The 23,457-nt window shown below is 41.2% G+C and overlaps 2 protein-coding genes across 16 annotated transcripts in view; one reads left to right on the forward strand and one right to left on the reverse strand.

Moving 5' to 3' along the window:
• LOC116843773 (phosphatase and actin regulator 1) overlaps positions 1–23,457 on the forward strand; it is a 514,963-nt gene that overhangs the window by 206,666 nt on the left and 284,840 nt on the right. The gene's annotated exons all lie outside the window — the stretch shown is intronic.
• Positions 1–23,457, reverse strand: part of LOC116843776 — a 79,515-nt gene that overhangs the window by 19,907 nt on the left and 36,151 nt on the right. The window contains exon 2 of one of the 2 annotated variants that reach the window (XM_032814538.1): positions 5,134–5,292. In XM_032814538.1, coding sequence (XP_032670429.1) covers positions 5,134–5,292 — 159 coding nt within the window. Of the gene's footprint in view, positions 1–4,606; positions 5,293–23,457 lie in introns of those variants that run through there. The other variant, XM_032814535.1, reaches the window with a different exon arrangement.

The raw sequence follows: 23,457 nt of genomic DNA on the forward strand, positions 1-23,457 counted from the left end.
TAATGGCGGGCCCGCGGAATTAATGCTCGACGACGATGGGCTCTCGCCGATGTCACGCCATATTCACGCGCTGTCCGAGAGAGATTTTCTTAGGTTAATCCCGCACGCTAGTCCCGCGGGTACATATTATCGGCGGCCTGGGCCCGTGTCGTCGCGGTCGCGCTAAATCCGCAATAATTCTCGCGAAATTGACCTCGTTCCGCGCGCGCGATGTTTTATTCACGGTGACCCTCACGTCACACGGCGAACGGTAGGGGCAAACGAATGAAAAATTAGTCGTTCCCTCGTTTACCCGCTCGTTTCGTGGTTTTCGATGCTTCTTCACGTCCGCCATGACAGCGGATCTCCGTGCTTTTTAACGAACAATTGACATTCCCTCGAGGCGACACTCGATATCGCATCGCGATAGGCACCAAGCTGGCCGCACAGATTTTCTTCTTCTCTCTCGTGCACGGTGGGGATTTTATATACTAAGAATTACTGAGCAGAGTTTTCGAACCGCGAGCAACATATCGACATTCTGCCTTCATTTATTATCCTTCATGTGTGCTATTAATCTCTCTATTCTGGGAACTGAGAGTTGTTATTGAAAAATTTGCTATGTTCCCTGGCAAGATAAATTTTATTGGCCGTCTATTTCTATATTATTGGACAGCATGCTAAAATAGAAAAAATTGTACGAGTATAAATTATAAAATATCCCACCTATGTATATAAGCAAAAGAAATTTCTTTCGTATTTTAAGCAAGTGCATAAAGACATACAAAATTGTACGTAATAAAATGTCCAAAAACATGTCTAATAAAAACCTTAACAAAGTAGATATTATCGAATAACTTGTCTCAAGTCAGACAATTATATTTAGAATTAAATGTGAGTTTTTTAGTAGAATCGCGATTGAAAACGTAATATCATGTATTTCAACTGAAAAACTCAGATTTAACTCTGAATTCAAATCTAAATATCTCATAAGTGAGACAAGTTTCAAGTAATTGCTAAGGCTCGTATTGACAGTCATTACTTGGAACTCGTCTTTACTGAGATACTCAGGAAAGATACTCAGCTCGTATGAATAATTGTTACTTGAAATTTGTCTCAAGCGAGATATTCAGATTTGAATTTAAAGTTCGATTAAAGTTTTTCAATTGACTTTCACTTCTATATTTCACTTCTACAGACATAATATCACATATACCATATAATTCAAGTAATAAATTCAGATCTAACATTAAATAGAAATCCGAATATCGTATGAGACATGAGAATTTCAAGTGACAACAAATAACATGACCTACAAACTTTAATTTAGAGATAGATGAGTATTTTTCCGTTGAATCGCGGATATGAATATAATATATATTATGATGCAGCTGAAGAATGTCACTCTGAATAAAAACCTGAATATTTGACATGAGACAAATTTCAAGTGACAACTATTGATACAGTTTCCAATGACGCAAGTGGGTTAACGAGCTCCTTAATTAACAATGTACGAGAATTCTCGAGAAACGATCGCATATCGTTCTTCGTTAGCTTAAAGCGTTGGTGAGAAATGTTCGGAGCAGCTTGTGGAAATCCACGCAGTGGCGAGGCGATCCCGCGGGGAAACAACCGAAGTTGTTTTCAGCGGAAGAGTTCAGGCCGCGGAGAAATATGCGAGGAGCTCGCGTAAATTGTTTTTTATAACCGTCGCGACGTGGCGGCTGGCTGAAAAAAAATAGAGCGCCATTCGTTGAGCCGGAAGTTTCTGCCATGGCGGTGGGCAATATATTTTTTCATTTTCGAGTCGAGCCGACAGCTCGCCGCGGCCGACGTCGCCCTGCGCGCACGGTCGATAGTCGCGGCAAGAGTCGCGCTCGGATTCAATCTGCTCGGATCAATCGTTTTACAGCGCGCGCGAGCCGATTGCGGACCGCTCGTCTCTATTTACGGATATTCTCCTTATGTGTATTTTCGATCTCACGAAGATTCGTGGATTTTATTTTCTCTCTTTGCTCTTCTCTCTCTCTCTCTCTCTCTCTCTCTCTCTTTGGTTAATTTTAATTTTCTAAATCTTAACTCGACCCTCTGTCTTTTATTATTAATCTTATTGATGCCATGTCCGCGCGTACATACAGAAAAATATCACTCTACTACTAAGAAAAGTGATTACATTTGACTTAAATTCCTTCTTTTGAGTAATGATTATCTTCACAGAACAAGGAATATCTTTTTATAATAAATTTCAAAGCATACTTATCACAAATTTTAGGAGAAGTCATTGTCATTTATTTGAAACAAGAATTTATTCTCTTTACAAGAATATTACCAAACTTTGTCTAAGAAGAAAAAAATTGCTTCGATTTTATTTCTTTTCTTTTAATTTAACATTCGAAATATTCGGATTTTTTTTTAATTTAATATTCATAATCGAAATGTTAATTCATTAAGATTCAGAATATTTTTTTAATAAATTTGATGTTCTTATGGTGAATTTATGATAGATTTATGGATATATAGGGCGTATTTGTCGCAAAGTGTACCATATCTCGTGCATATGTAGAGCACGCTAAACTGAACGCAAAATTCCTCTATTATATTTTGTAAACAAGTACGTAAAATTTATTAATTAAAGAAGATTATTATGAAACATTTGAAGCGAATGACATTTATAATGTATTTTTCTCTGTGTAATTATCATTATTTCTGCACATTATGTTTTTTCATATGCGGAGAATATTGTAGTAAAAATTGCAATACAATTTTAATAGTTTGGATATAGACTGGCACTGTTACGAAAATTATAATAAAATATAATAAAAACCATAAACATAATTTTTATTACATTAATGTGTAATTTTTACTATGTTTATGGTCACTTTAAATAAATTTCATCATAGCGTCAGTCTATTCCCGGACTATTAAAATTGTATTATAATTTTTATTACAATATTATATATAATTTTATTATAATATATAATATATTCTCTCCGTACACATTATGTATTATTATTTTTTATAACCTTATTTGCTTACGCTGTTTTCGCAAAGCATAATCTCTCTTTGCAACTCATTTTTTTATTTACAGTCTGTTGTTTGTTCGCACTTATGATTCTTTCGTTTGTTTATATTCCACCTTGTAGCGTCATATATCTATTAACCATTGCATGCGATATTCCGTCACTATGTGTACCGGAAGGGATATTTTATTTATCTATTAATTCTTAATAGATTTCTCTCGCTTATGCACGCGCACGCGGTTAGGTCACGGGATTTGCGTGCGGATATTAAATTTCTAAAAGTGAAATGTGGAAAGTGTACTGCTCTCGTGCAAAGCTTCAATCGATACTCTAAACGCCCAAGATATCCAATCTTGGACGTCGACAGTATTGGACGGTATCTTGTAACGGACGCGTCTCTCGTGTCTGACACGGAGAAACGAAGGGGGAGCGCGAGCGCGAGAGGCGCGCTCAATAATTCAAACATCGAAAAACAAGACGCATACTAATGCGCATACCTCGCTGGGAAAGCGCTCGTGTTTTTGCCGTCTGTGCTGTGCAGAGTCGTTGCGGTATAGTTTCCGTAACGTATAGGCAGTCTCCCGGCGCAAAGAGACGACGAGACAGAGAATGAAAGGGTGGTAGGGGGAGAGGGAGAGCGACAGAGAGAGAGAGAGAGAGAGAGAGAGAGAGAGAGAGACGCCGGCAACGCAGGGAGGAAGGAGAGCGACGACTCGCGGATCGATATTGACGCAGGGCCGTCGTGAAACCTTACGTCGACGTTGACGATGAAATTTACCCTCTCTGTGTGACGTGCCCGGAGCGCGTTACGTTCGCTCGGAATTCCCTTCCGGTAAATTCGAAGGATCCCGGGGATCTTAATGTCGTAGAACGCGCCTGCCTCCCCCGTCCCGGCACTCTCATGTCGCAAATCGCCGCATTCCCGAAATAATAACGACACCGTGATATTTACGATATTTACGCCCAGCGCCCTCTCTCCCGCGTGGCGCGGCTCCCATTAATATCCACCAATTAATCGCGCGCGAAATCAAACGCAGCCTGAATTACGACGCGTCTGCGTGGCGCGTTAGAAAAAATTCGCCGAATATAAATTTCGCAGTTTTCACTGCGAGACGCGCGCTGCGTGTTATCGCGGAATTATCGGCAGCCATTCGTCAAAGCGATTTCGCGGCGGAGTTATGGGAAATCAATATCTCCTGGGGTATATCCCGGGGGGTATCGATATTCGTCGGGATACACGCCGGCAGCGGCAATTCGTGCCTCGCGACCATTATTTTCTGGCCTGCGAAGTCGCCTCTCCGATTTGTTCGCCGCGCGGAGAATAAAAACGAAAAATGTCAGTCGGCCGCCGATATTGCGGCGTGTGCCGACTTTATCGTAACGACGTGTCGCCGCCGCGTAAGCGGGAAAAAAAGTTGCCACCACCGTTTCCTCCTCCACCCCTTCCTGCGCCCCCTCCCCCAATGCCTCGTCGGATTATACAATCGGTTACCGGTGAGCGAAGAGTTATTCCGGTATCGAGCGTGCTGCGTCGTTGCTTTATGCGCACACAATACCGTTTTTAATCCGGCGGCGAAGAATATTAAAAATAGGGGGTGGAGAGAGGACGCGGGGAGAACGCCAAGGGAGAGGCCAAGCGAATTTCGCCTGGCGATGAAAGTTGCGGTCGGGAAGTGGAGTTTGGCTCGTGAGACTTGCCTTTCAGGACCCATTAGCGCAACGCGGGGGGTGGTTTTAAGGATAAAGTGGAAAATTGAATCGCAACGATAACGGCAGGAAGATTCACTTAACGTCGACAACGATTTAACCCTTTCAGAGCGCTCGCAGAGCGACACTCGACTGTATAAGGAGAGATCTGTCTAGCAAGGCATTTGCATTCTCTCGATCGAGCAAAATGTATTCTCTCTCTCTCTCTCTCTCTCTCTCTCTCTCTCTCTCTCTCTCTTGTTTCTCTGTCTCTTTCTCTCTTTCTCTTCACCTTCGCCACCGGCTTCACGCTGACTCTCGAACGTTGAAAAATCGCAGGATAAAGTTCGGGCCGTGGCACTGAAGGTTGGAATATCGCCCATACAGCAACGAGGCAATTCGTATAAATTTTCTAAGAGCAATATATTCTCTTCTGAGAGCTACATACGTGGGCATGTTAAGGCATCTTAAGGCTCTTCTACATCTGTCGCAATGTTGGTTGCGACGATGATCGTAAGTTCGTAGGCTATGAGTTTGGTGTAGAAACAGCCGATCAGTGCACAGCCAGATGCTTGAAGGTTGCGACACCTCTGTCTCGATGAGTTTCCTGTATCCAACAGGAAAATGTATCTGTTAAGAATGATTAAAAGACAAATTTTCTGTTGTTGGATAATGTATGCATTGCGAAATTAATAGGAGTAGAAGTGTTGTGACCTTTAAGGCAACGCTATACTCGAAGACTTTGTCGACAGAATATTGATTTTTCTCTGCAAGGTTCATGTCACGTTAGTTGCACAGAATTACAAATGTTTTTACACGACGACAGAGTACGTCGTGTAAAAGCGAATTGGAGCATTATTCGATGCGTGACGAAAATGATAAAAAATTTTGACATTCCGAAGAAAGTTCCAAAAGAGGGTTTATATGTAATTAATTGTACTATAATTATAACATGCATATATATTTTTCTCTGACTAATTTTCAGATTAATTTTACATATTAATCTCTTACTTAGCTATCTCTTAGTCTTTTATCTGCCGTTTTTTATCGACACGCACGACACGTCAATCTATTAAAATGTCATTTCTGCTTTGAACATGTTCTCGCTTCTTCGATTGATCAGTCATGGGGTTGCATAGTTAGAAACGAATGGCGGCCGGCCAAAAGTCTTTAGTTACTATCGATATATCAATGATATAGCATCCATGAAATCGAGTCTTTATATCACTGACACTTCTAATTGTCTATCACAACGTCATATATCTCAGGCCGTCCTCGCGACGAGCGTCGTAACAGACACTGCAATAGATGTCGAAAAGTCTTAAGGGGAACGTTTTAAAGGGAACGCGAGTAGCGTTAGAATTGTTGATACTTTGACAAAGCCGTTCTCATATACGCGTGACTTCATTCTGCTGGTGGTTGTCGCCGTTATAATAAAATGTCTGTCCATAATAACACAGTCGGTGATTAAGTATTATAGAACGTATATAAAGATAGATTTTTTTGCGAATTTATGAAGAGGACCGACTGAATTAACATGATAATGATAATTAAATTTGTTTTAGTTGAAGAAAACAGGATTTCCGGCTCTTACACGGAAGAAGCATTTCACGCATTTCCTTACATTTAGGATTTTAGTTTAAGTAGTTGTACTCACCGAATAAATATTGTTTAATTTTTTAGATATTTTTTGTTTCACAGCATACTTTGATGCGATACGTGATTATTTAATGCCATTTTTCTCATGCTGAAATATTCTTAAAAAAAGAGCACTTTTCAGCATTATTTAATATTTGATTATCTCAATATTTTACTTTCATTTAATATTTATTTTTCATTTCAATAAGCAACACGGAGAGAATTTTACAGTAAAACTTACTATAGAATTTTGTAACTGACGAACAGTAACTGATCGAATGAATGTTGGCACACCGTTGAAACCGACTGTTTTCAGCACATTGTCTAGTCCCTGCACCCGGTTAGTTTCTCCACGAGTTCGCTCGCGATCGGTCAACGATGTTTTAAGAGTGTCGCGCGTTGATTTGTAACCCCGCGTTCGCGTACAGTCGGTTTCTCCAACTCCTATACATCTCTTGCCTGCCGTCCATCCTCGACGAGGAAATGGATCCCGCGGTGTCCGTGGAGGAGCGTCTATGCGACGCTCCACTACGTCACATCCAAACGCGAAGTTTCGACGCGGCCTATACCGGGTGGGGAAAAAGTTTCCGCGCTCTGTTCGACCGTTCGCAGCTCTCCCTGGAGCTTCTGGCGGCCAGGTAAGCAGAGTGCACTCCAAGTTACATCTTTCCGACATGTCTGCGTGCTGTTCCTATCTTGTCTTTTTAATAACTTCCTTCTGAAACCGAGTCTAAATTTGGGGGCTGCGTTTACTTCACAAATTCTCTCCAATTTGGGAGATTCGTGTCGAAAATTGTATTTTTCTATTTTTTAATATTCCACTTAACTACTTTGATATTTTGAAGACTTCTCAATCTATTTTTTTTCTATTTAATCTATTAACTTTGTTCGGAGAGAGAGAGAGAGAGAGAGAGTCTCTTTCTTTTTCTCTTTCTCTTTTTAAACCTATTTCACGCATTTCTTCACATTTAGGATTTTAGTTTTAGTAGTTATACTCACCGAATAAATATTGTTTAATTTTTTAGATATTTTTTGTTTCACAGCATACCTTGATGCGATACGTTATTATTTAATGCCATTTTTTTCATGCTGGAATGTTCTTAAAAAAGAGCATTCTTCAGCATTATTTAATATTTGATTATCTCAATATTTTTATACTTTCATTTAATATTTATTTTTCATTTCAATAAGTAATCTATGAGTTATATGACCGCGCAGATAGAATATTTATGACAAGCAAATATAAATAATCTAACAAAGAAGATTAATGAGCACACATGAGTCATGGATGATCAGTAAAACCACCAATTTTATTTCTTTATATTTTTATTATCAATTTTTAATTGCCGTTGGAAGTGCGTACATATGAAACATTTATTTATATATATGCGGAGCACACATGTTTGAGATATTTATCTATGTATTCGAAAATATATAATATATCGTTGCCCACGTTCTGGCGTTCTGCATCCTCTATCCCGACTTCCCGATTCAGCATCCTGCTCTTGACTGCCCCGTCGTGGCATTCCGGAGACAAGCTCGTCGCGTTGACACTCGTATAGATACGATTTGATCGGAAAAACACGTGTTAACGCGATGTCGTCGAGAGTTCGATTAAATACATTTCCAAAATCAATGAAATATTTTACGTGAAACACAAATGATGAATAAAGCTTGATCTACAATGTGCTCTTTGCTTCCCGTTTCTTATTCTGTCTTTTCCCGGCGAAAGGCTTGAAGTCAGAAAAAAATACGGAAGAAGAAACAAAGAACACATTGTAGATTAGGCTCAATACTTCGCGTCACGCGTGACGCGTGAGAATAGAAAAACTCTCGGCACATAAAAAATGTAAACTCACTACCAGCGGTACCAACGTATCAATTGTCAACGGTTGAGTAGTATCAATCGAGCGCCGTTGATCACAACCATCAAAACATTGCTGATCTCCGAGGCGGTTAAACGTACCTTCGCGCGCCGCGAGTGTTTTCATTACGTCCCGAGCCGGCGAGCGACGTGTCCGCGCACGTGTCGGTGCGTTATTCCTCATTTTTGTTCGGTAATGAAAGTATTTCGAAATATTCAATCAGACTGTCGTCGTTACTGCGTTATGCAACACGTGTTGATCGAGTCATATCTACGCGAGTGTCAGTGTCAGTGCAACGACGGAGCAACTAGAATGCTGAAAAGGAGAGCGGGAGGTAGAACGACGGGACCTGAGTAGCGGTGTATCAAAGATTTCAAGGTATGTCGAATCATTTGTTGTATAAAAGGCTTCCGTTTTTAACGACGTTTGATAATTCTTTTCTCTGTATTCGCTCTTTCTGCGAATATATAGAGATAGCGGAGTTGTAATTTATGCTGTAATTCTAAGCAAATAAGCGAGTAAATCGTAAAATCGTATAGTCGTGGCTTACGGAAAAAGAAAAAAGAAAATCGTAGATATTCACGAGTCATATGATATACGGTTCGCATAGAATTGCAGATCTACTCATAAGTTCTTACGAGTCTTAAGAGAACAAGTTACGAGTTTTACGATTTTGTTTAGAATTGCAGTATTAGACCGGCATTTATAACTCGTTATCACTTGACAAGTGACTATAACTTCACGAATCTCGGATTATTCGTAAACTTATGTACCTGCATTCGTTGCACTATTACATTGATATTACTACACAAACATCGAATAACGGTCCATGAATGTAAAATTTGTAATTAATTACAGATCATAAATAATTTACGATTATAAATATCGGTGGAGAGATCGTCCGCCAACGCTTTCTTTTCATCCCTGTTTAACTTTGCCTTGTACGAAGTCTGAACTCAAATCTCTGCTAGTAAATAATATTGTTAGACACGTAACTGTTATATTTGCCTTTATAGTTTCTTGCTTGCCGACTTTAAAAGCTTGAAATTTCATCAACTTCCAACGTCAAAGGAAAAAACGAATAATAAACGAAGAATAAAAGTGTTGTTTCTTTGTTCGTTTAAATATTAATCTCTGTTAAATCATTTAATATTTTGTCTCTCACATATTTTTTTTGCAGCTGGGTAAATTACATAATTTATACAGTGCTAACTGAAATTAAGAGTAGAGATTAAATGAAAGTAAAATATTTAGATAGTCGAATATTAAATAATTTTGAAACGAGTTTTTCTTTAAAACTTAACTTGAAAACAACTGTTTTAACCAAAATGAAAACTGCTTTCGAAAATTTCAAATGTTCTAAAGAGCATAAAATAATTTTGACTGAATATTCTTACGTATCTGTACAATTATATTCTAGTATTCTAACGATATAGACGTCGATGCGAAAATCTGATTGCTTGAGGCGATAATCGTACTTTTTTTTTATTACTTATCTACAATTTACTTTATAATTATATATTACAATTAATTACTTACCCAATTTTTCGGAGCAACTTCTAATATTGTTAGAATATTAAAATAGAATTATAGATACATAAAAATATTCAGTCAAAATTATTTCATACCTTTTAGGGCTCTTGAAGTTTTTAACGGTTTATTTTTGTTGAAAAAATTTTTATTTCGTACTTTTCAATTATTAATTAAAAGTTCGTTTTCAGTTAAACAAAGTTCTATTTAATAAGTCGATTAAAAATAAAAGTTTCATCCTATATCTCTCGATATTCTTGGATTCTCCATAATTTTCAGATTATTCGGACAAACCCGTAATGACTAATAATTAATTTAAGAACCAAGTAAATAACACACAACTTGCTGAGCAAGCTATAAAAATTTCGTTTCAAATTTCGACGGGCTCTCAAATTATATTGAGAGAGAAAATATCTAAAAAATAAAAAATATATTTATTCCTAATAACATATTTAGAGAGAACACGTGGCTGCCGGGGTAAATTGGCAAAGCTAGTTATTTCCAGTATTTTCTAACATGTTATAAAAGGCAAGCAAGATTTGAAGTCCCTATTTGCTTGATTCTGAAATCTGTTAAAGAAAAGTAGAAATAATCGATTTTGCCAACTTACTCCAATTAGCCCCGACCTCCCCTATTTATATTAATATAAAATATTTTTCAGATAAGAAATTATACATTTTCTTGAAATCTCTTAGCTTTCTATGAAAGCAATTGTTTATTCCATTTAAATATATATAAAAGAATTTAGATTTAAATATGTGTTACTACTAATAAATATTAAAATATACTAATAAATACTAATATACTAATAAATATAAATATTTTGTATTTCTCAGATATTTTTTCTGTCACAAAGGAATATATGAACAAATACACATAAAAGCAAACATAATTTTCTTCTGTTTTTAAGTTTGTTAAAAACAGTAATACATATCCGGGTTAAAATTTTAATCCTATTTTCACCCTTACTACTCAACACTTATTTTGATACTCTAAAACCTAACGTCTTTTGATTCTATTTAACCTAATTTTGGTCCTACTTTTAGTCTTATTATTCCATTCAACATCTATTTTGATATTTTGAAGCCTGTAATACAACCTATTTTGACGCTAAAGAAAGTGAAAGATAGGGGAAATTTCGGACTTTGCTAACTTAGTTCCTAAGTTGTAGGATTCAAGATTTGACATAAAACCAAAATTTCGACTCGGGTAACTGTTTGTGTCATCAAGATGAAGTAACTGCTTGTATAATGTTATATCTCCAGATTCTTCATTAGTGCCTCGAATTTAACGGGGTCTGCAGAGTTAGTGTAGAAGCAAAACTTCGGGAAGCGTGGGCGTTGTTTGTCGTAATTCGACATAACTTATGGCCGTGTTTCGCGCTTTCAGTCATTCTTCATTTCGCGCTCGCCCACCCTGTCGTGGTTGTTGTCCATTGGCGGAATCATATCGATGAGAAACGGTAATACAAGTCGTGTCACACAGCAGAACACTTAACGTAATGGCCCGCTATTTCTGCCGGCGCAAACTTCGCCGATACTATATCTCCGGCTTAAAATGGACATGTCAGGCGACAAAATGACAAACTTCGAAACTCGATTCTTTACAGTGGCAAGTCGACCCGTTATACGTGACACGCGATACAGGTGAACCGTTGAAGTGTGTGTGTGTGCTCCTCCCGATCGAGGAAGGCGCGACCGGCGATACGCGTGCGAATCGATCGTCCGCGGTTCCACGTAAACGTCGTTATTTCGAAAAGGAACAAAGACGGAGAGAAGGAGAAAAGTCGCAGCTAACTCGAATGTAGCACTTCGCAATGCACGCGACACGGAAGAAATATATGCGTTAACCCGATGAAAATATCGATCGCGGTTCTGCGTGAGGAAGAGGAGAGAGAGAGAGAGAGAGAGAGAGAGAAAAAAGGAGCAGCTTTCGCGCGTGCGACCAAATGGAAAATTTCGCGGCGCGCATGACGGGGAAGTGCATCGCCTCGGCGGAGCGATGAATCGATGTCGCTGCTCGATCAAATTCGGCGATACACCGCCGCGGTTGGAGAGGCGCACATCTCCGATCGATGGATCGTCGGCGACCTTCCGTTCGCCAGAAACAGCCGTCGCGTGTGCGACTCGCGGACAAACGGGAAATTCGGCGGCGCACACGAGGCGTGTACGCGTCGCGACAGTTCGTGGTACGCGAGCGAGAAAATTGCATCTACGACAAAGCGTTTCAGGCTCCGCGGAATTCCTCGTAAATTTTCCATTGCCTTGTGTCGTGCGCCACGCCGGCGGGGTCGACGAACTCCCGGGCTCGTCAAGTGCTTTAAGGCAATTCTGGAAGGTTGCTATACCGCGCGCGCGTTTGATCTGTCTTGGTCTGCCGGCGGACTGACCGCAACGTATACTCCTCTGACTCCTCTCCTCTGGCGTTGGGAAATTTTTACGTGCGTGAAAAGTGCACCCCGCGCTTTTGAGATCATTCGCGATGATCGGTTGCGCGCGTCACTAAGAATCCGACTAGACTCGCGCGAACAGAATTGCAGAACTCTCGCCGAGTCGAAATTTTTACCCTATTTTCAGCCTCATTATTTCATTCAACACCTATTTTGATATTCAGAAGCCTACACTTTTTGATTCTATTTAACCTACTCGAACCGAAATTTTGATCCTTTTTTTAGTTCTCACTATTCCATTTAACACCTATTTTTGAAGCTAAAGGAAATGAAAAGAGAAATTTCGGCTATCATTAGAATTAAATTGGGAGTAAATTATATCATTAGAATTGGACCTACTTTGCTAACTTAGTCGCTACTGCATTGTAGAATTCAAGGTTCAACATAGAATCAAAATTTCGATTAATACACGGTAAACATGCTCACACGAGCAGCACGCAATTCCTTTTATTCGCGATCGAGTTGCAAGCTAAACTATATATTTAAAGGCTTTGAGATACATATCTAATCAAGAGACAAGTAAAGCCTATAAGAGCTATACGCTGAATTTACACTGTCAAACATTATTATCCTTCCATTCTAACTTATTCGCACTAACATCCAGCGTACAAGTTTTATAGGCCTCATCTTTCTCTTAATTAGAATTGCAACCTCTTTCAATCGCGATCAAATTGCTTAGATTCCTTTCCTCATCTTCCATCCGTAACATTGGCTTTTCCACGGATATCCTCGCAACTTCAAGTCGCATGAATGGCGAACTTCGGTTACGCATCGTACTGAATTTCTCTTTCTCTCTCGCTTTCTCTCTCTCTCTCTCTCTCTCTCTCTCTCTCTTTCACTCACTCGCTCGCTTTCAAGAAAGGCGGAATTTCCCGATCGAAGCGGGCGACTAACCTCGCTTGACTTTCACGAACTTCGCGGGAGCTGCAACCGCGAGACTCTCGAGAAAGCAGTCGCCGCGACTTCGAGTTCCTGAGTTGCTCTTACCTTCTGTCGCGTTGTCAAAGATCGCCGCGTGTATGACGTGGTTTATTCGACGCTCTTGCCGCGAGGATTGCTGCTCGTTAGGGACAAATTCCGGCGACCTTTGGTCAAACTTTCGGAACGCATCGGGGAATGCATCGAGCTGCAATCGGGAAGTTCAGCGCGGTAATGAGGCGAGTGCGCGAGTTCGTCGCGTCTACTTCGGGGAAGATATTCGAGTCCTTGAATCGCCCCGTTACAATACAATCTCACGAGCTCGCGCTCGTTAGGCTCCAACGAAGCATTAAAAATCACCGTAACGACGCCCGATTTAATTCCACTTTGAATTTTACGTCACCGTAACTACGGAATGAAGGGGTTGGGGTGGAATTCGGGGGGAATTTAACGAATATAGCTCAGAGGGAAACATCAAGGAGAACTGAAGAGAGAGACGTCAAAGAGAACTCCCGATTTCGAGCCGAAACGATCGGCTTAACCCTTTGCGGCCGCATTTAACCCAGATTTAAGTACCCTACTGGTCGGAATAAGTAATCTTTCACTTAATGATTATACACGGCATGTGCACCAATCGAACGCACTCGTCTAAAATAAAGAAATGTTATTATAACTTTTGCGTCCACTTGCGATCGACAATTTTCAACTTGGATGGGTTAGATTGAATCAAAAGAGGTTGATGTAAGCTTCAGAGTATCAAAATAAATGGAATAGTGAGACTAAAAGTAGAATCCAAATTTAGAATCATTCAGAATCACTTCTATCGAATTTTCTGAAAAGCAACCATTTTCAGATAAAAGTCGAGAGAAGGGAGAATCTCGAGTGCGTTGAACTAAAAATCCGAGGATGGCAGTTTTATTTGGTAGATATTAGGTATGCACCTCTCAGTGCATATCGCCGTTACATCGCGTTTTCCGCGAGCTTAATTCGCGTCGAAGTGGCTCGCCGATCCAGACCAATGTCGAATACGGCGCAATAATTTACATGGCGGACCATTGCGGCGGATTTACGCTCGGCGCGGTGCAACGCGGTGCAACGCGGCGGCGGCGGGTTAAGAACCCCTGAATTACATCGTTCCTTCGACGTGCGCCGTCGGCGATAAACTTAGCGGTTTTTGCGCGCGCGTTGGGTATGTAGTCGGCAAATTGGAAATCGATATGTCGACCGGGGGGATGAGTTCCGCGGACCTCGTAACGCCGCGCGACTTCATTGTGTATGGATCAAGTACGAGCGTGTGTTTTTGCACTCGTCGTCCAGGCAAGACGGGGCGAAGTGAAGCGAAACGAAGCGCGATCGCGCTTTGAGCACGCTTTTCCACATCGTGCTCGTGGGAGTCGCCGTACTGGCCAACTGTCGCGCGTAAATATAAAAAGACGTACGTAGGTGACGAGGATGTAACATCACGCGTCATACTTCCCGTTGCGTATAGGTGTTGCGTTTGTACGCGATATGTCAACGAGGCACACGAGCTTCGTAACTCGCGCCCTTTTGCATGTCCTTAGTATATAAGTTATAGCCGTAATTGCTGGCACAAGCGCAGAGGAATGATTCCATGGTGGAAGAAATATACACAGGGTGTCCTGGAACAACCTTCCTGGAAGCTCTCGTGGAGGTATCGTACGGATTAAGGTGAACATAAAAGTTCTATATTATTTTGTAACTTTCGCAATAATCATCGAGATATTAATTAAAGAAGATTTTTTAATGATCACGCCAGATTTGTAAAGGTTAAGTTGTAAGGGTGACCTCTGCTATCGTGTGCTTGTACATTAGGTCAGACTGAGCAAAAAAGTTCTCTATCACTTTCCTAATAACTTTGTAGATTTTTAATTGTTAATTAAAGAAAATTGACGGATGGTCGCGATAATATATTAATGTTAATTAATAACTAAAAATCTACAAAGTTATTAGGAAAATGAACTTCTTTGGTCAGTTCGACCTAATGTATTAGCACACGATGGCAGAAATCGCCATTACAACTCATCTACCATATATGATCGCTAATAAATCTTCTTTAATTAATATCTCCATAATTATTGCGAATATCACGGAATAAAACGGCATAGGACTTTTATATTCACCTCAATCCGTATTATGTTTCCACGAAAGTTGTTCTGGGATGCCCTGTATAAATCGAAAATGTCAAATAAAATATTTTCATAGAAAGTTCCGTTTTCGAGAAAAGCGACTCTGAATATACTTGTGCGACTTCGATTTTAGAACAATTTTCCTTTGCAAAAATGTCAAGTCAGATCTCATTATTTTATATATCAACTTTTCAGTGTTCAACCAGTTTGGGATCTAAATTAAAAGTTTGTGTTGAAATACACTTCAAATTGAGGTCGAAGAAAATAATTTTATTATTCATTTGGTTCTCTGAATTTTAGCCCGCAAAAGGTCTCACGCCTTTTCGATCGCTTTTATCTCGGAAATGATTAATGTCTCCATGTTTTTGCTAAGGAAAAATTGAATTCGTATGTCTCAGTAAATTTATTGTCGCTAGTTCGGGAATATCTTACATATGAAACATTAGTACGTAAATTAACGAATGTACGAATAATTAACATTATTTTAATTGTTTTCCGTTCTTGTTCTGTTCCAGGTATGTATCACAATCTGTCAAAATCGCTGATTCTGAAACAAATCGTGAGTACATTCCACGCAGATTTTTCCGATATATACATTTTTTTATCGTCTCTTCCACCTAAGCTAAAAACTCGAGCATAGCTCGAGGGGATCGTTAGGAGACGATCAGTTCTATTCCTTTTTTTCTTTTTTCAATTCTACGTTGCAACATTTGGACTCGCAGCGAGCAAAAAACGAAACGTATCAATTTATCCATTCACGTAGCAAAACCAGCTGCCGTCTCTCCATTCACACGAACGAGCGCGCTATCGCGCTCCTCGATTTTGTTTTATTTTATTAAAAAGTTCATCGGATGCGTCGACACATTATATCCCGACAGGCACTTCAATTATAACGCAAACGCATTGACTCTGCCCGATAGCACTCGTCACGAGACTCAACGCGTCATGTCAACTCGTCTTTCCTTATCGTCGCGTGGTGTGTTTCGCGAGCATTCGAATCTCGCTAAATTAGAAACGAGGATGCAGCGTCGACAATTAAAATTAACCTCGTGTTGCGAACAAACAGCTTTCTGTCCCATTTAGCCTACACACAGATCTATTGTAAGCTCATCATAAGCATCAAATTTATTCAAAATTCGTTTTGAATATTAATGTGTTTAGCATTTCACTCAAGAATATTAAGAGAGAAATTCAGCTTATTTACTGCATAGATTCGAGCCAGTTTTATAATATTCTTGTGAAGAGAATAAATTCTTCTCTTGGGTAGGTGATAGAGTTTTTCTAAAATTTATGAGAAGTATATTTAAAAACCCTCTCTGTTATCAAGGAAGATAACCATTACTTAAAAGTAAAATAAACCGATTAATTATTTTTTGTTGGCATCATATTGAAAAAAATACTTGAAAATTTATTTGTGGGATATAAGGTTTATCTCTGAGAAAAAAAAATTTATTTCTGTGAAATAGATTTTATATTTCATAAACAAACTTTCAAGTATTTTTTTTCTCAATGTATAAATAAATACATTGAGCGCAATCAACTTAAAATTTTCGTTTCAAAATTTATTTATATTTATTTATGTCTTTATTTATGTATATTTATTTATATATTTATATTTATGTCTGTAATATAAAAGGAGAAATATTGTGTAATATAATTGTTATAGAATATGTCTTTAATAGTTCCAAGATTTGGGCTTTACTTGCCTGATTTCCTTATCATTGTTCAGATTTGAATCTTTCTTTGTTTTTGCTTGCGGAGTTACGCACGGAATCGCGCGGAACAATCTCCTTGAATAGTCGAACTAGCGTGAAAGTAAACGCGCGCTTCAACCCGCGGTCGACTGTCTGCGCGTAGCCTTTGTCGCTCTTAATTGCGGCTTTTCTAATTGAAAGTTTAATGGCGTAGTCGGGGTGGCACATACTCCCGCGATATTCTTTGATCTCGCTTTCGCACGCACTCAAACCCTCGCGCTGGCTCTCTCCCCCGCGACGTCTCCGCCTTCATTAAACTCCACGACGACTTGGTGTTCTCGTGTTTGCCGGAACGAAGACGATTTCGCCGCGCTCCGCGGAAACCGTTTTGTTCCGGCCTTCTCGTAATTTTCAGAGAGCTCTCTGCCATCGCGCGATATGAATCCGCGCGTTCTTCGGATTTTCCGGCCGCGAAAGTCTCTCTTCTCCTGATTTGATGGTCCTGCACGAGGCGCAGCATCGTCTCTGTATTGTCGTCGAACGCGCGCAGTGCATTAGCTTAGTGATTGAGTTTATACGTAATTGCTGTCTCGCACACGATCGATCGCGTCACCGCGCGAATCATGAATAAGTGTTATATATTACTGAGCTATTTCTATGATTACATTACTATTGAGCTATTTATGTTAATGAAATCGAAGAGAGAGAGAGAGAGAGAGAGAGAGAGAGAGAGAGAGAGAGAGAGAGAGAGAGAAAGAGAGACACGCCACACGAGTCTATTTTAGCGCCGAAATTCAGAGCATGGAGCTGATTCTAAAATTGATTAGACTCGAGCACGTGGGTACGTGTCTGTCTCCGTTAATTAATATGATAGCTGCGACACATATAAAGGGACGGAGAGGACATAATTGCGACTACGATCAGGCTGTCGCGGGGACTCTGCAAATTCCCCCGTGAGCGCGCAGTATTCATGCCACAGCGATGACGAGATCCGAGTGAATATCGAGGAGTTTATGCGGAGATGCACATGGTAAAGCTATTGAAGTGACACGAGAGAGAAAGAGGTTGTCCTACTGTAGTCGTGTCGTGTCTTCTGATCCTCTAGATTCACGAGATCAACGAGTACTTCCGATTAATTTCTCAGCTCCTAGATCAGCGCCGTGAATATCCTCGAAAGTTCTTTAAATATCATCTCGAATAAGTAGGTCGTTTAATTCAGACTAGCGCGAGGAATAAGCGTGAGCACGAGGAAGTACTCGGCGTTAGAGAGAGAAAGGGAGGAAAAACGAGAGGGAAGGAACGAACTAGTCATTTTTGCCTGCTCGAGCAGATAAAAATCTTGCGCTTTTATAGAAGTTTAATCAATATCGAATGAATTCTTGACGAGGCCCGCTTCTTCCCGGCGTAAAAGCGATTCCCGCGGTCTCCCGCGCGGTTAAAACCGCCACGCCGGTTAAAAGCCCGATAATCGAGCGCGATAAACGTAAAATACTGTACTCCGCGAAAGGAAAAGAAGAATGTACTCGGACCAGGGAGACTTTCGGATTCCGCGGAATCAGAAACGAGATCTGAAGTGCAGCATCGAGCAAGTAAAACCAATCAGAGCGCCAGCAATTGAAACTACCCGCATAGATTGCCCAAGACTTTCTAGGACATAACATAAATTCCGATTAGAACGTCTGAATTTGCCCCAAAATTGGGTTATCCCACTGCAATATCAACTGTAAATCCTATTATTGTTTCTGACGTGGCCTCTCTAGCATTGAAACAGAAATATTACTGGAAATTATTACTATGGGAGTGTAGACATTACAAAATTGTTGCTATGAAAAATCCTTCTTCCTTTTTTTAGTAACATCGGTATACTTTTATGGTATCAATTTCATTTTTGTACTAACTATTGCATTCGATAGTATAAAAATCAGAAAAATGAAACAGTTTCAAAGTATTTTGAGTATTTTACCGAAATTTTTTAAAGATATAATCTTTAGAGAACTATAGAATGTGGTCATACTTTTTGGCGAAATCCTCTTATATTATGGCCTCAAGAGGATTCTTTTAAGGCCAAAAGGGAAATATTCTAACATCTTAAAAAATACTTTAGTTGCAAACTGTTAATCTCCTGTAATGTCATATTTTAAGTGAAAATTTCTACCAAAAGAGTATTTCTCTTCTAATGAAGAAGAATAATGCTGATTAGATATGCTGTTTAGATATTATACTTTTGGTTTTTAGAAGAATTCTCTTGTCATATAAAAGAGGATTTCACTAAGGATGAGATTATTTTTTTTTTTAGAGAGAAAGAGTTTTGGAAAAGCTCTTTGAGTTTCTCAAAGTTTTCGCAAAATTCTTTCTCTTTGGTTTTTATTTTATATGAGAATCGGACAAAAATTATTAACTTTCCAAATAATTTCATTATTCAATAAAATAGTCAAAGTATTTTATTAACATTGTATTATTTTTTATTCTACTGAATAGTTGGTACAAAAAATTGAGTTCCTCGTTTGTATAATAAAAGTTGTCAATCGAAAAAAACACAAATTTCTGCAGTACTTCTGTTCCGATTCTATATACAGGACTCATATTTAAAACGAGAATATGATTATCAATTAATATCGTAATGGAATAACCAATTTTGGGATAAAATCGGGTAAATTCTAATCAAGATTTATGTTGTCTGGGAAAACCTTGAAATTTTTATGCGGGACTCCTGCCTTCATGGCTCGAGCCGAGTCTCAATCGCGAGACTAGATCTCGGTTCTCGTTTTCTCGCGAGCTTTTTCCACGGCATGAGGAACGAAGTCCAGTCTCGTGTCCGTTCGCACGAGAGTGCGGAAATTCGAGCAGGAGGGTGGAATCGATCGCGAATCGCTACGTCGACGATGGCGAAGCACCAGCGCGGGCACTTGTGGAGCGGCTCTCTCCAAGGAGAGAGTATCGAGCCGTAGTACGACGACAACGTCGGCCGGTCAGCCACCTTGTCGAGCACCTCGCGCCAGGTGCATGGTCGCGGATAGGTGTACGGAGACCTACAGCCGGCGCTGTGCTAGGTCGCTATAATCCACGGCGGTTGCAGCTGCACGAGGCGGGCCACGGGGGTGGTGAGCCGCCGGCCCGCCGAGGGGGTCGAACTCGCCCGATGGGGGGAAGCCAGCGCGCAAAGGTGGCGTCGGCGTCGCGACGCCCGGAGAGTCAGTCACCAGCCGACCTCAACGCGCCGCGTAACCTCACTCCGACCTATAAAGCGGAGCCGTGTCTCTGCGACAGCGTCGAGCGTGTTGTGCGGGCAAACGTTTTCGCGGAGTGTGTTGGGCTACCCGTCGCGTTGCGATTCGTCGCGTGGAACGAGTCCGCGGAGCGTCGCGTTAAGACACGCGTCGACAAGCTGATGCTCAGTACGGGTCGCGCCATGCTGGCTCGCGCACTCGTGGTGCACCCCGTGAACAAGTGACACGACCGCGTTTCGTCTGCGCGTCCTCCCGTACGAGTCCGCGTCTACATTCGCGGGCTGATTAGAGTCGACGAGTAAGTCTCCGAGACGTCTCTCGCGCACGTCGGTTGCTCGCGTAGCGCAACGTGAGGCTGACTCGAGCTAGCTACCGAGCGGGACCCTTTGACCTTTCTCTCCCTCCGACCGCGTGAGCGGGAGCGCGGCTAAACTCGATACTGATATCTCGTTCCCCCGCGGAAGAGGCGCACAGGGCACGTTGACGGCATCGGTCCCCGGTGTCGGCAGCTCGAAGTGGGTCACACACACTCTCTCTCTCTCTCTCTCTCTCTCTCTCCCCTCGATTCGTCTCGTCGCGGTGCAGCCACCGCCGGCGGTCGCCGCGCACGCTGGTACCCGCCGCCGACAGCCCGGTAACCCGCGCGCGACCGCGCGATCGTCGCACTGATGCTTTCGGAAGCGGAAGAGTGCCTTGACCGAGCGCCATGCGTCGACCCGGGTATCCGCGTGACCCGGCGACCCACGTAGCAGCTGAGGTCACCGGGTACCCCGCCCGGACGCTACCACCGTCGGGGAATTCGCCTCGCGTCTCCGCTCACGTTCCCGCCGTCATCGTGGCGTCATCACCTCGCGCATCGTCGGGATAGCATCGCGGGCCGCGCTCTCAAAGTCAGTCCCCTGGCCAGGGCGATGCTCCGGGGAAGCGCGCGCATGAATTTCCTCCCAGATAGACTTTCATGATTACCAAGACGTGAGAGACAATCGGCGACGGAAGCTCGAGAACTTTTTTAGTTGCATTTGCGAGGCAAATATGCTGTACTGAATTAATCGACAAATTTGCATCATACAATTATGCAAATCTGTCCTTGCTGCACCGATGCAGCGACAAATTTACGGAAATTGAAGGCCACGGCACGCAGGAAAACGTAAGCTCTGAGCAAATTGGCCAATCACAATCGATTCTTGGACTGTAAAGGGGAATCATCGACCGTGGTTGCACTGGGAAAAAATGTTTGGTATTTGTAACTATGATCACAGATAGATAATTACTATAAATTATGGGAAAGGAAACTATTTTTTTAAATTAAATCTTAGTATAATATTAGAACAACCAAAAATATGATTGAGGTCAACAATAATTATAATTTTTTTATTTTAGATCGACTATTTTTTCTTTCAATTTTCTTATTATTTACATTTTCCTGTGTGCACCCAAACTTACCCTCGGAGTTTTATATCACATTTTACATATTGTTTTGAGTAAATCTTGATAGTTTTTCTCGTATTTCTATCATTTTATGAGATATACACGAATCAATGAGAGATTCTATTTAAAGTTATTTTGCTCAGTCAGCAAGATTCCGAATTAACTTGAACAGAGTTCTGGTAACTTCGACCGGAATTTCTTTCATATCTCATCAGAAGTCCGGTTGATCCAACGTTTTTCTCATGCGTGATAAATGTTAACGACATATGAGTCACTCATAAGGGATGCAACCTTCAAAACTCAACAAGTAAAGTCGCTGGCAAATTTACGCGCGCCTGTCTATCTGGGTTAGGTTGCGCTCAGGGTGCACAACTATTCGGTCGAGATTATTCCTGATTGGCGTACACTCCTGGATCTACAAGAAATGCCGTCGAATCGATAGAATCGCGGTCGACAAAGCCGTAATTGAAACATTTTCTGCCTCAGTAGCTACGTTATTGGAACTAATATGCTCGAATTATTGAAACAACGTAGGTACGATGCATTAATTTCCATAATATTGCTGTTGCATCTCGAGAAGATCTGTTCAAATTACGACTGTTGGCGCGATTCTGTTGATTCAGCAGCATTTCTTTCGCGCGTATTAATGACATGCATCCCTCGGAAGTCGATCAATCAACTCTTTGCCCGCTGAACGCAGCTTTGGTTCCTCCGCGCGGGTATAGAGATCTCGTCTGCTCCGCTATTCCGCCCGCTCTCCACTCTCGTCGAGTTTCGTCGGTGATGCGAAAATTCCCCTCGCTTCACGTTTCACGATTAATACATCACTGATCTCGTTGAGCTTCTCTCCACGAGCGCTAGCTGAGGGCTCGACGATGACGACGTCGCGTCTCCTATTTTTCATTTCTCGCCCAAATCCGAGTCTCACGAAGATTATTTCACGGATACGGCGGGGGAAATTAAATTAGAAATTTATAGCCGAGTGCTCGTGATCCCCTCCCCCTCCCCTCTCTCTTTCTCTCTCTCTCTCTGCTGCGCGAGCGGGACCTCGGTCAACAGTTTAACCTTTTCGTTACGCCAAGTTATACAAGACCGCACGTCGGCTACGGTTTTACAGTTGGTTACGACCAACCCTCCGACCCTGCTTCCCTCTCTCCCCTCTCTCTACCACCGTGTTTATCGTCGCAGCTCGTAATAGCTCATCCTTTACGAGCTGTCCCATCAGATTCGCGTTTTTTATCGTAGTTAGTCACCCTCGCTGCGTGCCGTTGATAAGCCACTGTTTACGTTGCACAGACGTCACCCGAGAGAAAAGGAGAGAGAGAGAGAGAGAGAAAGGAAGGGGAAGCACGTGCTGAAATATCGAGCACCCCCGACAAACGAGGCGGAGCGGAGCGTCTTCGCGATCGTCGTTCGTGAAAATCCTCCCCTCGTAACGAGACGCGACGTTACCGACTCGCGACTCCACTTTTCACCCTCCAATATCGTCAATATTAGGTGTTGCATAAGTTATCTCATGGATACATTAGTCGATAAGAGACTGTTATATTTAATAGACTCCTGATGAACATACGAATGAATTCTTCAGATCAAACGCGACAATCGACGTAATGGAGTTAACTGAGTACAAGGAATAGGTTTTTTTTTAGAAGTCATCGAACGCGAATATTGCCGCACTACAATAATCATTCCTCATTCCATCACACTTCAATTTTTTTATTTATGTTTTCAAACCTACGCAGGTTTGTTTAGGTACAACAGTCTTAAATGTGGACTAAACGTTTACTACGTACATAATTGACGACTTGTGATAAACTTGTAGATAATTAGTAGATTTTGATGTTCGGTTTATACAGAAAAACACTCATTTTATGTG

This window comes from Odontomachus brunneus, unplaced genomic scaffold, assembly GCF_010583005.1.
Source record: "Odontomachus brunneus isolate Ranch 3 - 2012 unplaced genomic scaffold, Obru_v1 Obru_scaffold_035, whole genome shotgun sequence".
Taxonomy (NCBI): domain Eukaryota; kingdom Metazoa; phylum Arthropoda; class Insecta; order Hymenoptera; family Formicidae; genus Odontomachus; species Odontomachus brunneus.